This window comes from Chelonoidis abingdonii, chromosome 16, assembly GCF_003597395.2.
Source record: "Chelonoidis abingdonii isolate Lonesome George chromosome 16, CheloAbing_2.0, whole genome shotgun sequence".
Classification (NCBI taxonomy): Eukaryota; Metazoa; Chordata; order Testudines; family Testudinidae; genus Chelonoidis; species Chelonoidis abingdonii.
Window position 1 is genome coordinate 15,208,054 of NC_133784.1, and position 16,557 is coordinate 15,224,610.

The 16,557-nt window shown below is 47.2% G+C and overlaps 2 protein-coding genes across 3 annotated transcripts in view; one reads left to right on the plus strand and one right to left on the minus strand.

Annotated features, from left to right (window-relative positions):
- Nucleotides 1-14,811, plus strand: part of USP54 (ubiquitin specific peptidase 54) — a 235,150-nt gene extending 220,339 nt beyond the window's left edge. For both annotated transcript variants that reach the window (XM_075072848.1, XM_075072847.1), the window contains 3 exons: nucleotides 7,825-7,962; nucleotides 9,766-9,943; nucleotides 11,070-14,811. In XM_075072848.1, the coding sequence (XP_074928949.1) occupies nucleotides 7,825-7,962; nucleotides 9,766-9,943; nucleotides 11,070-11,722 (969 nt within the window). In that variant the 3' untranslated portion in view covers nucleotides 11,723-14,811. The remainder of the gene's footprint in view (nucleotides 1-7,824; nucleotides 7,963-9,765; nucleotides 9,944-11,069) is intronic.
- The window catches only part of SEC24C (SEC24 homolog C, COPII coat complex component), a 647,635-nt gene that overhangs the window by 437,930 nt on the left and 193,148 nt on the right, over nucleotides 1-16,557 (minus strand). The window lies entirely within an intron of this gene.

Below are 16,557 nucleotides of genomic sequence, written 5' to 3' on the forward strand. Positions count from 1 at the left end.
TGCAGCTCCACCAAGCGCGGCACCGTCGATTCCGGTCCCACAAGGGCCGTTGAGTCCGGTGCCTGACAGCTCCCTGGCTCATGCTGGGTTGAGCTTGCCCTCCCTTCTACACCGGAGACTTTCTCCACGGAAAGGGAGCTCATCACCATGACGGAGTCAACACGGCCTCAACCCCCGGCACTGCCGGTGCAGGTCATACAATCCATCGGGAAACCGGCCCTGGTAAGGCCACCTTCCGTTGGTCCAACGGAAAGACGTCGTTCAAGATCATAGTCTCACAGACGCTCTTGATCACGCCGTTCCTGCTCCTGGCGCCGCTCGTAGTCCCAGCACCGCTCTCCATTGCGGCACCGTTCGACATCTCATTCGCTGGCCAGATACCCCCGGTACTGATCCGACTCATGGCACCGCTCTCAGCACCATGTATCCCGCAGTCGCTCCAGACGAAGGGACTTGAGATCCCGGTCGACCTCCCAGCACCGCTATAGTAGAAGGTCACGGTCTTGCTCATGGTACCGTTATAGCTCCTGGTACCGCCCCGGGATCGAGCGTCCAGAACAATGGCGCCCTCCCAGGGTCTATCGGCACCGCCGTGGCCATCGAGACACACATCGGTGTCATCACAGGCTGGTAGCGCATCCTATTCTCAGGAACGTGACTCTGACATCCCCAGCCATATATTCCCAGAGAGCCAGAGCCACAAGCCAGGGCCTCATCACTGGTCCTTCTGGACACCGTGGGCATACCACCAAGCCCAAGGTGCTCCATCAGTGGCTCCACAGTCAGCCCCGTCACAACACCGGGTACCAGAGGCGACAGTAAGCCACCTCCCCCGCCCCCCCCACGGGCATGGATGAGTCTCTGATATCATCTGCAGACACCCAGGTTCCACCTGATGCAGATGATGCTCCTCAAGTACAGGAGCCCCCACAGGACCTTCTGGTCCCGGGCCTCTCCTCCTCCTCCTCGCCTGATGAGGTGGTGGCGGGAATATCCTCCTCAGGCCCTCCACCAATTGATCTCAGGGCCCATCAAGATCTTTTGAGACAAGTGGCTCAGAATATGAACTTACAGGTGGAGGAGGTCCCTGAAATAGAGGACCCTGTCGTGGACATTCTATCGGCTGATGTACCTACTAGAGTTGCCTTTCTGTTTATCCACACCATACAGGCTAATGCGGACACTATTTGGCAATTCCCAGCCTCGATTCCACCTACAGTAAGGGGAATAGAGAGAAAATATATAGTCCCCTCAAAGGGATATGAATATCTCTACATTTATCCATCTCCTTGCTCTTTGGTGGTGCAATCGGTGAACGAATGGGAGCGTCATGGCCAACAAGCCCCAGCTCCTAAGTAAAAGGAGGCTAGGCGCATGGACCTCCTAGGCCACAAAATATACTCGACCGGGGGCCTCCATCTTAGAGTGGCAAACCAACAAGCCCTCCTAAGTAGATATAACTTTAACATGTGGGTGTCCTTGGGGAAGTTTACAGAGCTTCTTCCCCAGGAGTCCCATCAAGAATTTATGGCCCTACTTGAGGAGGGTAAAAAGGTAGCAAGAACCTCCCTCCAAGCCTCTCTAGATGCAGCAGACTCTGCAGCCAGAACTCTGCCGTCAGGAGTGACGATGAAGCATATCTCCTGGCTCCAAGTATCAGGCCTTCCCCCTGAATTACAAGAAACTATTCAGGATTTGCCCTTTGAAGGCCAGGGCCTGTTCTCGGATAAGACTGACCCCAGATTGTAAAGTCTGAAGGACAATCGTGTTATAATGCGCTCCCTGGATATGCCCACACCAGTGACCCAACGCAGGACCTTCTGGCCCCAGCCACACCACCCTTACGCCCCGCCTAGGGCGCATCAGGACTTTAGCAGAAGGCATGGTCGAGAGAATTGTCGGAGGCAGTCTGGCCCTCAAGGAGGTCAAAATCAGGCACCCCCTAAGCCACCAGCAGGGCCCAAGCAGAACTTTTGATGGGACGCCCGAGGGTGGCCCACCAGTTGCTCTACCGGATCCTTCTCCTCGCTTTTTCAACTGCCTCTCCCAATTCCTCCCTGACTGGTCCCAGCTAACTTCAGATCGTTGGGTCCTGCACACGGTGGAAGTGGGATACCACCTCCAGTTTGTTTCAGTCCCGCCTTTCCACCCTCCCTCCCCGTCCATCTTCAGGGACCCATCTCACGAGCAATTCATCTTACAAGAGGTCCAGTCGCTCCTAGCCATGGGAGCCATAGAGGAGGTGCCAGAAGACATGAGGGGCAAGGGGTTTTATTCCCACTACTTCCTAATCCCCAAGGCAAAGGGAGGTCTATGACCGATCCTAGACCTGTGAGAACTCAACAGATTCATGATAACGCTGAAGTTCCGCATGGTAACCCTGGGGACCATTATCCCATCCCTGGATCCAGGAGACTGGTATGCCGCCCTCGATATGAAGGGTGCATATTTCCACATCGCAGTTTACCCACCACACAGACGGTACCTCTGTTTTGTGGTCAACCATCAACACTTTCAGTTCACTGTACTTCCGTTTGGCCTTTCTACGGCTCCGTGTGTGTTCACAAAATGCATGGCTGTAGTCACCACCTCCCTCCGGTGTCATCGGGTACACGCCTACCCGTATCTCGACGACTGGCTCATTCGAGGGACTTCCCAGTTACAAGTGTCACAGTGCATCGTCAAAGACCTCTTCGGGAGCCTAGGCCTGATGATCAACACAGAGAAGTCTACTCTGACACCCACTCAGAGAATAGACTTCATCGGAGCAGTTCTGGACTCCAATCTGGCCAGAGCCTGCCTCCCACAGTCGCATTTTCAAGCAATGGCTTCAATTATTCGAGGTCTTCAAACCTTCCCGACAACGTTCGTGCACACCTGCCTCAGCCGAGTAGGTCACATGGCCTCCTGCACCTTCGTGACCAATCATGCGAGGCTACGCCTCCATCCCTTTCAGACTTGGCTTGCTTCAATATATCAACCACGCAGAGACAGCCTGGACTCAGTGCTCACTATTCCCCTGAAGATTCTGGGCTCCCTAACCTGGTGGCTAAACCCCACTCTAGTCTGTGCAGGGATGCCATTCCACCCGCTGCAACCCTTGATGGCCCTAACCACGGACGTGTCATCTCTGGGTTGGGGTGCCCACCTTGAGGGCCTTCGGACTCAAGGCCTCTGGTCGCCTCAAGAGCTGGCCTTACACATCAATGTGCGGGAGCTGAGAGCAGTCCGTCTAGCATGCTGGGTGTTTCGAGACCATCTCCAAGGCCACTGTGTATCAGTGTTCATGGACAACACAACAGTAATGTTTTACGTAAACAAGCAGGGCGGAGCACGCTCCTCCCTCCTTTGTCAAGAAGCTGTCCACCTTTGGGACTTTTGCATGGCCCACTCGATCGATTTGGTAGAGTCTTTTCTCCCAGGAATCCAGAACACTCTGGCGGATCACCTCAGCAGATCCTTCCTGTCTCATGAGTGGTCGATTCGTCTGGATGTCATCCATTCTGTTTTCCAGAAGTGGGGGTTTCCCCACATGGACGTCTTTGCCTCCCGAGAGAACAGGAAATCCCAGGTGTTCTGCTCCTTCCAGAGATGCTTCCCGGGCTCCCTCTCAGACGCATTCCTGATCCCGTGGAAGAGGCACCTACTCTATGCCTTCCCACCATTTCCACTCCTCCACAGAGTCCTACTCAAGCTCCGCAGGGACAGCGCCCACCTGATCCTTATTGCTCCAGCATGGCCGAGGCAGCACTGGTACACCATGTTGTTTGACCTCTCAGTGGCAGACCCAATTCCCCTGCCACTCTGGCCGGATTTCATAACACAGGACTTCGGCAGGCTTCACCATCCAGACCTGCAGTCTCTTCATCTCACAGCATGGTTGCTGCATTGTTGAGCCAGTCTGAGTTGCATTGCTCTGCCTCGGTCCAACAGGTGCTCTTGGGCAGTAGGAAGCCTTCCACTAGGATGACATATCTGGCCAAGTAGAAGCGTTTCTCCTGCTGGTGCGCTCAGCGTAACTCAGTTCCCAGGCAGGTGTCCGTTCCTACTGTCCTGGCCTACCTCTGGTCCCTGAAAGAACAGGGCCTAGCAGCCTTTTCCATAAAGGTGCATCTGGCAGCCATCTCCGCCTTCCACCCAGGGGAAGATGGCCGATCAATCTTCTCTCACCCCATAGTTTCAAGGTTCCTCAAGGGAATGGAATGTTTGTAACCTCAAGTCAGATGCCCGACCCCTACCTGGGATCTCAACCTGGTGCTAGCCAAGCTTGTAGGTGCTCCTTTCGAACCATTGGCCGCCTGCTCACTGCTGTACCTTTCCTGGAAGACAGCCTTCCTCATCGCTATTACTTCAGCAAGACGAGTATCTGAGCTTCGGGCCTTGACAGCGGACCCCCCGTATACAGTATTCCATAAGGATAAGGTACAGCTGCGACCACACTCCTCCTTCCTCCCTAAGGTGGTGCCTGCCTTTCATGTCAATCAAGACATCTTCCTCCCGGTCTTTTTCCTGAAGCTGCACCCATCGCGTCGGGAACAACAGCTGCACATCCTAGATGTTTGCAGGGCTCTCGCCTTTTATATCGAGAGAACAAAACCTTCCGAAGGTCACCTCAGCTCTTTGTAGCTGTGGCAGACCGGATGAAAGGCCTACCGGTCTCATCCCAATGAATTTCATCTTGGGTAACATCCTGCATCTGCACATGCTATGATTTGGCTCACATTCTGGCTAGCCACCTCACTGCCCATTCTACTCAGGCTCAAGCTTCATCTTCCGCCTTCCTGGCCCATGTTCCCATCTAGGAAATATGTCGGGCTGCTACCTGGTCATCTATTCACACCTTTGCCTCACATTACGCATTGGTTCAACAGGCCAGAGATGATGTAGCATTTGGCTCAGCAGTTTTGCATTCTGCAACATCTCACTCCGACCCCACTGCCTAGATAAGGCTTGGGAATCACCTTATTGGAATCAATATGGGCAAGCACTCGAAGAAGAAAAGACAGTTACTCACCTTTGTAACTGTTGTTCTTTGAGATGTGTTGCTCATATCCATTCCAAACCCGCCCTCCTTCCCCTCTGTCAGAGTAGCCGGCAAGAAGGAACTGAAGGGCAGTTGGGTCGGCAGTGGTATATATCCAGCGCCATAACCGCACCACTCCAGGGGGTGACCCAGCCGACCCACCGAGTGTTGCTAGAGTAAAAATCTTCTGACGAACGTGCACGCAGCACGCACACACCTAATTGGAATGGATATGAGCAACACATCTCAAAGAACAACAGTGACAAAGGTGAGTAACCGTCTTTTCCAGCAGCAAGAAAAGTGAAAAAATTCCATATGAAAGGCAGTGGGGTCACTCATATTGAACTTTAAAGAAATAATTTTATGTAGTCCTACTTGGGATTGAGCACTAAGAAAGTGGGTGACTTGGGGTCAGTGTTACACTCTAAATGGTGACCTCTTCAGGGATATGTTGCCTCACAGTTTCAGAGTTAGTACCTCTGATTATACTATAATGGAGTGTAGGGAACCATTTTGCATTGCAAGGAGATAGACTGGGTGACCTGACATATTTTCCATTGCTAACGTCTAGGAACTGCCTCTTCATATTATATCTACTGCTTTGACACTGTCTCCTTTACTGGATTATGTCATCTTGTATGTTTTCAAAGTAGAGGTTTTAACATAGTATAATGTACAAATAATAGCTGACATCTAATGCTCCTTGGTCCACTCTTAGTAAGAGAAGGCAGCAGTACCTGCACTACAATTTGTCTTGTGCTGCTGTTTCCAGAACCTTCAGAGCACATGTTCTAACTCACTTGAATGCTGCTCAGTTTTCATATTCTACAGCTTTTCTAAGAGAAGCCAGTTAAATAATTAGCTGTAATATTTTGGTACCTATATCTGAAAGTGTCTGGGCACCTAAAAAAAAAAAAAAAAAAACTGAAAATGCATTTTTTGCACATAGAGGAACCTGTTTATCAAGCTGAGAGCAGAAGGAAAGAGGTAAAAAGAACCAACATTTCCCACTCCAGCATAGAATAAACCACTTGCTAGCCACCACCAGAGATGGAAGGAAGCAAATAATCGTAATGAGAAGAGTTGTGAGAATGCTTCCACACTCTTCAGATTATATTTTGAGATAGTCATCAGTTCCAGCCCTGCTTATCTCAGCTGCTGTAATGGAGCACAAAGCAGCGAGCAGTCCCTTGGGTAGACTCATCCCATTGAGTCTTTAAATCCTGTCTTTAAGAAATTATAAGATATAGAATCTCAGTTAAACATATATGCCAATGTACATAATAAGATGAAAAACTGATCATGAGAATACTATTTTTATTAATGATACTTAGACTCAATTGCTTTATGCTCTTGGTTTAGACTTGAATGAGAGACTTCAGAAAATACTCCTGAGGCTGAGGGCATTCTGCGCCAAAAATTTAAAAATTCTGTGCACAATATTTTTAAATTCTGCAAGTTTTATTTGTCAATAAATAAATGCAGAGGCTCCAGCATGGCAGTGGGGAGCAAAGGCCACTGGCTGCACGAATGTGGGAAATAACCCTGCAGCTCCCCACCCCTAGGACTCAGCATGAGGCTGCACTCAACCCTGACACAGCACAAAGCCTGGGTCTGTCCCAGAAATACCCTGGGGCCCTGCCCCTCTGCACCAGACGCACCAGGTGTGGGGCAGGCAGGCTCAACCACACAGGATCCAAATGTGAAGGGTCTCAGTGTGGGGGGATCCAGGTGTGAAGTGAGAAGATTCTGTGTGGGACAATCTGGATGCAGGCAGCTCAGTGGGGGGTCTAGGTTTGGGGGGATCTGGATGCACAGAGGCTCGTTGGAGGGGTTCCAGGTACAGGAGCAAGGGGCTTCCAGGTGAAGGTAGTTGGGACTCAGCAGAGGAGTCTGGATGTGGGGGTCTCAGCAGGATGGTTTGGGTGCTGGGAGAGTGTGGCTTGGGGTGGGTGTCTGAGTGCAGCTAGTTGGAGGTCAGTGCCATGGAGGTCTGGATATGGGGGCTCAGAATGGTGCCAAGGGTGGGGCATCAGGGTTGAGTTTGAGTGCAGGGACCTCGGTGCAGGGCTGGGTATCTGGAGGCAGGGAGTCTGGTTGCAGGGGGGGGCTCCAGATGCAGGGGTTGTGGTTCAGTGGGGTGGGGTTCAGGTATGGAGAAGTAGGGGGGTTCTGGATGTACAAGTGAGGCTTGACAGGGGTGTCTGAGTATAGGAGGTCCGGATGCATGGGGGCTGGATGGATGGTGGAGCAGCCCCCCATACAGTGACCCCTCCCCCCATAGCTCAGGAGCAATGCGGGGAGGAAGCAGGGAGGATGCTGAGCTTCCAGCAGCTGAGGGGGGTTTCTGGGGGTGGGTCTGACACAGCCCCAATCCCTCCTTGCAGGGGAAGAGGAAGTCCAGTCCTTTCCTGCCTCCAGCCCAGCTGGGACTAGCAGCTGATCCCAGCTCAGGGTAGGAGCCACTGGCTGGGGTGTCCCCAGCCCCATGATGATTTACCTGTCTGCCAGCTGCTATGGGTGCCTGAAACAATGTACCTGCACTGCTAGGGAATGGTGCACAACTGCTCTTGCAGCTTCCCTGTCAGAAAGTCATTTTTCTGCGGAGAAGCAAAGAAATCTGTGCGGGACATTAATTTTGCACATACACAGTGGCTCAGAATTCCCCGAAGAATAAGAAAATGCAGGATTAATGTATTTCACTAAGTCCATCATATTCTTATCAACGTCTGCTTCTGAATCACTGTGCAATGCAGTTTTCCCTGGAGAGATCTTTCTGAATGTGGTAACATTGTCTGCAGGTTGCATGTGCCAGAGGCCATAGCAGGGAACCAGAAGAGGAGATGTACAGTGCAGAGCATTTCCGTCGCATTGCTCGCAGTCTCAGTGGGACAGTCATCACAAACAGGGAAGACACTCTGGTCTCCTCTCATAGTTTTGTAAGTAAAATGAACCTCAGAATTGCAGAGATGACTGCTTGGGATAGAATTGGGGGCTGCTTTTCCTCCTCCTTTCCCTCATCAACTCCACTACAAGTAGTAAAGAGAAAAGGTGCACAACTGAACAGCATCGATACCAGTTTAGAAGGATGAACATTTGTTCCAGTGAATCATTCCCTTTTTTCCCTGTTGGATGGAGAAGTCAGCTTTTATTTTACAACAACCAAGCTGTCTGCTTTTAGGGTCACCACACCTAGAATTTTGCCAAGCAAAGCTTGTGTATGTGTGCTAACAGGGCTAACTCTGGTAAAGGGACACAGTCAGTCTGAAGTTTATCTATTTTCTATATTGAATAACTTAAAAATCCCAGTTTTTAATAGAGCCCCCATAAACAACATGGGCTGTGATTTAACAAAATAATTCTTTAACAGTATATATAAGGAAATTTTTGCTTCATTGTTAGTGTTTATAAGGCATACCTTCCTCAAGAAATAGTGGTTATACACAAAGTGCTGCACAAAGTAAACAACTTAAAAACAGAGAGAAACTGTTTTTCTCCATCATCTTTGTTAGTACTCTCAGGTTAGGTGTAACGAATCAGAAACTTGAAACATGTACAGTATTTTCAGGCAGAAGTTAAGGGTTTGTTTTTTTCAAGTTGATTATTACCTTTCATCTGATTGAGTAAAGTTCAGTTACTCTAACACCATTTTTTGTTTAACTTTTTTAAACCATGCCTGTCTATATTTCATTTCTGAACAAATTCTAGTGGAACTGGATGTAAGGTGATGTGGATGTTGGCTTGCTGACCCTCATGCTGAAAGGGCAGGGAAAGTATTTTCCCTTGGTCAACATGGTTATTAATGGAATGAAGACTGGTGCAATCAGACCCAGCAACAAATAATGTTCCCCTTTCAGAGTTTCCCCAAATTAATTTAATTGAAAAGCAGGGATTTTTATTGAACTGTAAGTCTGAGAAAAGGAGGAACAGATTGTTGTCAGTGTTTGGCTGGGTGATTTCTTTAAGGAGGGGAAACTTTAAGAGTATGCAGTAATGTGATGTATTGGTTTTGTTCTGATTTTTCTCTAGCCATGTTTAGACTTCTTCAAAGGAAAGCTAAAAGCATTAGCTTTGTTTGAAAGCAGCAGAATAAGAATGGGAGTGGCTGAGTTGCAAACTCAGTGTTAAGCACAGTAAATGCTATAGCATACCTCAAGTTTTAGCTTTAGGCCTTGTCCAATCACACGAGTTGTACAAGTTTAACTAAAATTTGTTTTCAAATCAATTTAATTAAACCAGTACAACTCTCATTTGCAGGTAGGGCCTTAGCCCAACCTTGCGCTGACGCAAAAGCTCAAACTCCACTACCATATCAGAAAGTTGTGCCCTACATCACTGTTTAGCTCTTAGTAAAGCGTGTTTAGCAAGGGGGAGGCTTCAGCAGTGTATATTTTCCTGGCATCTGTGGCCCAGTCCTTCAAAAGGTGATTCAGAAAGAGCAGATTGATTTTTTTTTTTCTTGCACAAGGTTTCTGCTGTTATTCTGAGATGCAAGTATGATGATGGGTTTTTTTCTGAACAGGTATGTTGGGGGATTTTCTGAGCTGTTAGGTTACCAAAGAGCCTTTCTGGGTGGATATTGTTACCTTGCATTTCTTTCTCTTTCACAGACAGATTCATGTACTTGTTCTGGTGACTCATCCCTCTCTCCTTCCTAGATCCCCACCATGTTTGCTTGATTGAACCCAGCTTTGTGTTTAATCATCATTTGTGGTTTCTTTCCTTTCTCATTTTGTCAAAAGGAAGCATCAAATGTGAGGAAAATGCCAAAGGAAACCACGCACCGTTCTTCCAGCTCCACTTCCCTCCCTTTTCCCCACGATCCTTCCTTTGATCCCCACCACTACCCAACCCAGATGCAGAACCTGTCCCATGATGTACTGATGCCTAGCATGGTGGGCAAAGCACGTAGGCCATCAGGTAATCACAGAACTCTTCACCCTCCTGCATGATCAGAAATGCTGTATGTGATTCTTTCCCTGCTTTGCTGAAGTACAGGTCTTTGGATCTTGTCTACCATAGTGATGGTTTTATCAACTGCCTGAATCCCTTCAGAAATTTGGAAGGATAAATTGCTTTTTCTTTCTTTACTGTCCCTTCTACACTGCTTTAATTATGCTGTGCTATATGGATATAACGTGAAGGGACAGTCTTTGTTAGAGGTATGGCTGTTAATTATTTAAATAGTTATGGTAATATTTTCGTTACATATACACAGGAGGGAGGTACCTGGCCAACAAAAGTGTCTGGCATAACCGAATGGGACTCTTTTTACTAATTTATATAGCATCTATAGCATCCTCTGGGACACCTGGCATTGGCCACTGTTGGAAGACAGGATACTGGCTAGATGGACCTTTGGCCAGACCCAGTATGGCCATTTTTATGTTCTTTTAACACACCATTCCTATTAGGTCATTAGCTATATTATACTGTTTTTAACATTACAAGAAATGAAGCTATAAATGATGCACACATTCCTCAGAGATGACCCAAAGGTCCACTCAGTTTTTTTGTACTTAACTGTGTTTGTGGGAGGGGTGCAAAGCAACTACCTGAGGAGGAGCTGGTTATTAGTACTGTATTCCCTCAAAATCACATGTGTATGTGAGATCTGTTGGAATTACAATCCCTGTTGGTGCTACAAATTCCTGCATGAGAGGCCACCATGAAAGTTATCAGGAAACCCCTAGAACATATGTCTTTAATTTTCTTGTTGGGCTCTTTCTCAGGTGACCTTGAACATGTTACAAAAAGTGCTGACTATTTAGGAAATCTGGTGTCCCATTAGTGCGTGTGACAGCACCTGCAGAAAGACAGGTTGGAGCTCTTTTCTGGGGGTGGGTTGAGTTGCAGAAGAAAAGTGAATGCAAGGAGTGTGCTGCTTTGTTTTCACTCATTCTGAAGCATAAGTCAGTAAATGCCCTGGTATAAGGTTGGTTCAGTTTACCCGTTCATATCAGCTGTGGGGCACAGTTAAAGAGGTTTTGAGAGGAAAATAAATTTAAAATATAACTGACTGAACTCTTCCCACTGCTCCCCACAGGAGATCAGAAGAACGTCCAGAAATTTCTGGTTGTGCCTGACCGGGGTGAAACTTTCCGAGGTGAAGACCACCCAGGTATGGCACTGAGCTACAAGAGTCTCCCTTGCACACAGAAATGCTCTTCTTCCCAAGGTCAGAGGCCTCTTGTTGACCAGCATATGGGAGGTGGAGCATCAAGGATCTCTGGCCATTGGCTGCAGATGAACCACACCGCCAGACAAACAGCAACACTGCCAGACAAACGAACATTGCAGTTGGGATACACTGCCCAGCCAGACAAGGGGTTAGAGGAAAGCTTCCTCCAGCAGCCCTCTCAACGCCAAATGCATGAGTCGTATGCCATCAATTGCAGGCCACATCCTAGCACAGACTACAGTACCTGCAGAGTACCACAGGGGCTTTCTTGGGACCCTGGTGCCTCTCATGGTTCCCCGGTGCCTCCTCCGCGTACCAAGGCCCCTGGACCAAGGAGAGTAGATATGCCCCCAGAAGAAGACTGGCGTCAGAACAGCTTTACCCCCCAGCCTGGTGGATGGAGAACATTGCCAGTGCGCATGGTGGATGGGACTTTTTCTTCTGCTTCTGAGGTGCACCAAAGAATGATGGCCCGAGCAGCAGCTACTGCTGCCACCTTGCAGAATAGTGGCTGGTGAGATCTTGTTCCACTCAGTGTGTTCCCAGCATTGATCAAACCCCCTTGTGAGCAGACTGTCTGAACTATAGCTGTTGCTGAAGTGCAGTTAATAACAAGGCAGCTAACTCTTCAGTCAGTAGCTCTGCTAGTCTTGTCTTAAAATGTAGCTATACGGTATGTGGAAACTAATTGCACTGTATTTCTTTTCCTGAATTGCTGTCTGTAGGGGGAGTTCTTGGCTATTCCGATCCCAGCCCCTCTCAGCAGTAAGCACTATAGTCAAATAGTAGGTATAAGGGGCACAGGCTATGGATAAGCTCACAAGTGCACGTTTATTTTGAAGAAAGATGTACCATTAACAAAAAGGGCCACTTTTTAAAGAACTCAAGCATGAAACATAGTTCTGCTAAATTCGTTGCATACAAAGCCAATATGCTATTTTCCATTTGTTTTCTTTTCCCTCTCCCTCTTGCGTTCTCTACTGGGGGAAAAACTGATCCACTTTCCAGGTTCCAGCAAATCTGGACACGGCAGGACTGGTAGTAAGTGAGGCAAACCCAATGTTCAGTGTGCTGAGACTTCAAGCACAGGCCACAGCTGTAGTTGCTATTGTGAAGGGGGAGGGAGACATTGCCCCAGAGTAAATCAGAACTTTCCCCACTTCCTTCAGGCAAACTAACAATGCTTCAAACAGAAACGACTGTTAATGCTGCACGCTTAATTACACCAATGTAAACACAGAATAAATTTAGCTATTTTAGGGTCAAACATACTTGCTTTTGTAAGTATTTTTCAAATAAATCTATGAAATAGTTCTATTTAACTGCCTGTGTATGAATCATCTTCATTTTTTATTTGGCTTTACTCAGCGACTTGCCTGAAAGCTTTGATTTGTGTTTTTTTAATACTCTGGAATAATAAAAGCTACATATAAAGTTGTTTGCAGTGTTGTTATAGCTGTGTTGATCCCAAGATGTGAAACACACAAGATGAGTGAGGTAATATCTTTTTCCAGACCTGAAGAAGAGCTCTGTGTAGCTTAAAAGCTTGTCTCTTCCACCTCACTCACCTTGTGTCTCTCATACATACAGGTAGTTAATTAATAATGGTAATTTATTAACAAATCATTTATAAAGAAGCACTTATAATTAGAGCAGAGGACTGAGTCAGGAATACAGTATTCTGTTCCTGACTCTTCCAATTCCTCTTGTTTGCTTTGTGGACTAGTTGCTTCGCCCCTCTGCGCTTCACTTTCCCCTGTAAAATTGGGGTACCCTTTCTCTCTAGTTGTCAATAGTCCAACCAATGTCTAATTCAGGATGACCTGCCTGGGCCTTACATTCACACAAAGGAATTCAAAAAGCTGGCACAGTGAGGCCAGCAACAGGCCCTGGCCAGGCCTGGATTTTTGTGTTCGAGCCTTCCTCCTTGTCTGGCTATACCCAGCAACTGCCATTTCATAGAGACAGCAGTCCTTCTTTTTAATTTGCCCTGCTGGGCCCATATTGGCTGCTTCCTGCTCCTAGTCCTTGTAACAATTGGAGGACCCCAAGTATTATTGATTCCATCAGTGGTTGACCCAGGGAGGCCTTTCTGGGCAACCCAGGATGTCCAAAAATTATTGCCTTTCTCTTCCCATAGGGACACTTCCTAGGGCAGGGTGCAGCAAGGCAGCAGGGTCTCCAGCAGGAGGCAACGAATGCCTGATGCATCCTGTCACATACCTTCCCTGGCAGAATGGGCCTGGGGGTTTCATCTTCACATCAAACATTCTAATGTCTCCTCCGGCCCGGGAAAATTAATCTGCATTCTCATGCTGTAGTACTAGAGAAGCACAGAGATCCAGCGATGAGTATCACCTTGGGTCCTTCATTGCCTGCGTCCACTGTAATAAGGGAGAATAGTCCATTGTTATATAAAACAGGACTCCTGCTGTCATCACAGCCCACCTTATAGCCCAGCATTCTTTCTCTGTGGGGGAGTCTTTTGTCTCTCGCTTTTGGAATTTTCTGCTCAAATAAAGAATTGGGTGGGCCATTCCTTGAACGTTTTGTGATGACACGGCTCCTAGGACCACTCAGTGCATTGGTTTGCAGAATAAATGGTAATGAGAAATCTCTGGGCCACTGCAAAATGTCCCTGATCTTTTGAAAGATTTCCTCACACTGCCTTATCTGCTGCTTCAGTGCTGTGTCTTTGTGAGGTCTGTCAAAGGTGAAAAGTGGGGTATCATATGGCAATAAGAGCTCACTAAGCCTAGGAAGACTCACACTTGATGAAGTGGGTTTTAGCCCACAAAAGCTAATGCTCAAATAAATTTGTTAGTCTCTAAGGTGCCACAAGTACTGCTGTTCTTTTTGCTGATACTGACTAACATGCTACCACTCTGAATCCTGTCACACTTGTTTCTTCATCTTAGAGGTAAGGATTTTCTTCAGCTTCTCTGTTTTGTCCTGAAGAGGCTGGATTGGGCCATTTCCCATGAGATATCCAGAATATCTAGTTTCTTGCATGCCAGATTATCAAGGGATTGGAGACAAAAGCAGATGTGTGTTACAATAGGTGTGAAATAAGAGTTGGACTTTAAATCCAATTCTTTTTGTCCCCCCTGAACAGCCATTGGAAAGCCTAGACTGTACTTTAGTGCCCTCTACTGCTTCATTTTAAAAGGTCCTTGTATTACTATTGTGTCTAGAATGCTTCTTGTTTGTTTAGCTTAATCTAGTATCTTCATTATTCTTGTTTAATTTCTTAATTTTCATTCCCATCTCTCTCTTCTCAGGATTATACTGAACACAGAGGTCAAATTTATCAATATTTCCACTGTCTGAGAGTTTGGGAGTCATCTATTTTTCCTTTTGTATCTAAATATTTGCCATTGTAATGCCTTTTTGATAACAATAACTACGTTTGTAGGTTGTGTCACATATAGCCATTCACGTTTTTCTGCAATATGCTACTCTGTTAACATCCGTTTACAAAACTGCCTTCGTCTGGGTATCATGCCAATTTAATGATCTGTATGTTTTAATAGCGTCACTGAGAACTTTGTACTAATCTGTAAATCCATTGAGCATTGTCTTAAACCAATACTTGATTGGGATTTCATCATTAGTGTCGTGTATTGTACATATAAAATGCCAGGTCGTCTGGTGCAGGTTGGGCATTTTGTACTGCACTGCTGGCCAGACTCTGGCTATAGAGCTGGCGTATCCCTCTGCAGGAGGACAACTCCAGTGCAAGGGAAATCTCCTGGTGGTGTAGAGCTGGCAGAGAGGCTGCTACCCCCATAGGCGCTGACTCCATGGGTGCTCCGGGGCTGGAGCACCCACAGGGAAAAATTGGTGGGTGCACTCCCCGCCCCAGCTCGCATCCGCCTCTTCCTCTGGGCTCACCGCATGCCTGCTTTTTTCCCCACTGGCTCCCAGCGCTTGCACTGTGAAACAGCTGATTTGTGCGGCAAGCGCTGTGGGGAAGGAGGGGGAATGCGGTACTCTCGGCGAAGAGGTGGGGCCAGGGCAGGGATTTGGGGAAGGGGTCCCATAGGGTCAGGGAGGGGGCAGAGTTGGGCCAGGGACTTTGGGGAGGGTTTGGAGTGGGGATGGGGAAAGGGTGGGGGCGGGACAGGGCCGGGGGTGCGAGCACCCACCGGTGCTGGGGAAAGTTAGTGCCTATGCCTACCCCAATCTCCCTTAACCTGCTGTTGGGGATGAGGATGGGGAAAATCCAAAGAAATGCACATTGGAAAACATAATTCCAACTATACTTATAAAATGATGGGGTCTAAATTAGCCATTACCACTCAAGAAAGATCTTGGCGTCATTGTGGATAGTTCTCTGAAAACATCCATTCAGTGTGCTGCAGCAGTCAGAAAGTGAACAGAATGTTGGGAATTATTAAGAAAGGAATAGATAATAAGATATCATATTGCCTCTTCATAAAACCATGGTACGCCCACATATTGACTACTGTGTGCAGGATGTGGTCACCCCATCTCAAAAAAAGATATATTGGAAAAAGTACAGAAAAGGGCAACAAAAATGATGAAGGGTATGGAACAGCTTCCATATGAGGAGAGATTAATAAGGCTAAGACTTTTCCTCTAGGAAAAGGGAAGACTAAGACAGGATACGATGGAGGTCTATAAAAACATGACTGGTGTAGAGAAAGTAGATAAGGAAATGTTTACTACTTCTCATAACACAAGAATTAGGGGTCACCAAATGAAATTAATAGGCAGCAGGTTTAAAACAAACAAAAGGAAGTATTTCTTCACACAACACAGTCAACCTGTGGAATATTTTGGATATTTTGAAGCCCAACACTACAACAGGGTACAGAAAAGAACTCAATAAGTTCGTGAAGGGTAGGTATGGGGTTGGGACCAATCCCTGGCTGTGGTTTCAGCCTTTAGCAGCCAGAGGAAGTTACTGCAGCCCCAGGAGAAGGTGAACGCAAAGGTAAGCTCTGTACCACCTTTGCACACATACACCCCCATGCTTTGTTGTGTGCTTCAGTAAGACCTCAGGTTCTGGCTCAGACAGTGTAGGCTCAGCTGTCTGAAAAACACAATCTGCCAAGCAAAACTAGTTGACCAAGATCAACTTTCCAAATAATGGTTCAAAGTACTCTGTATTTGCAAATAAAAAGGAAAAATATGTTTCATGCTTGTCCTCCTGTCAACTCAAAAGTGAGGAATACTCCTGCATTGTCTCAAAGCCATGAAGAGCAACAGCTTCTGAATTGGTGCAATTTGTTTTAAACCATACTAGCATTTATAGTGCTCAAATTGTTTTGTTTTATCTGCGTATGGAAAATATCCCTTCATTCTTCCTCAGTCATGCTTGAAGGCA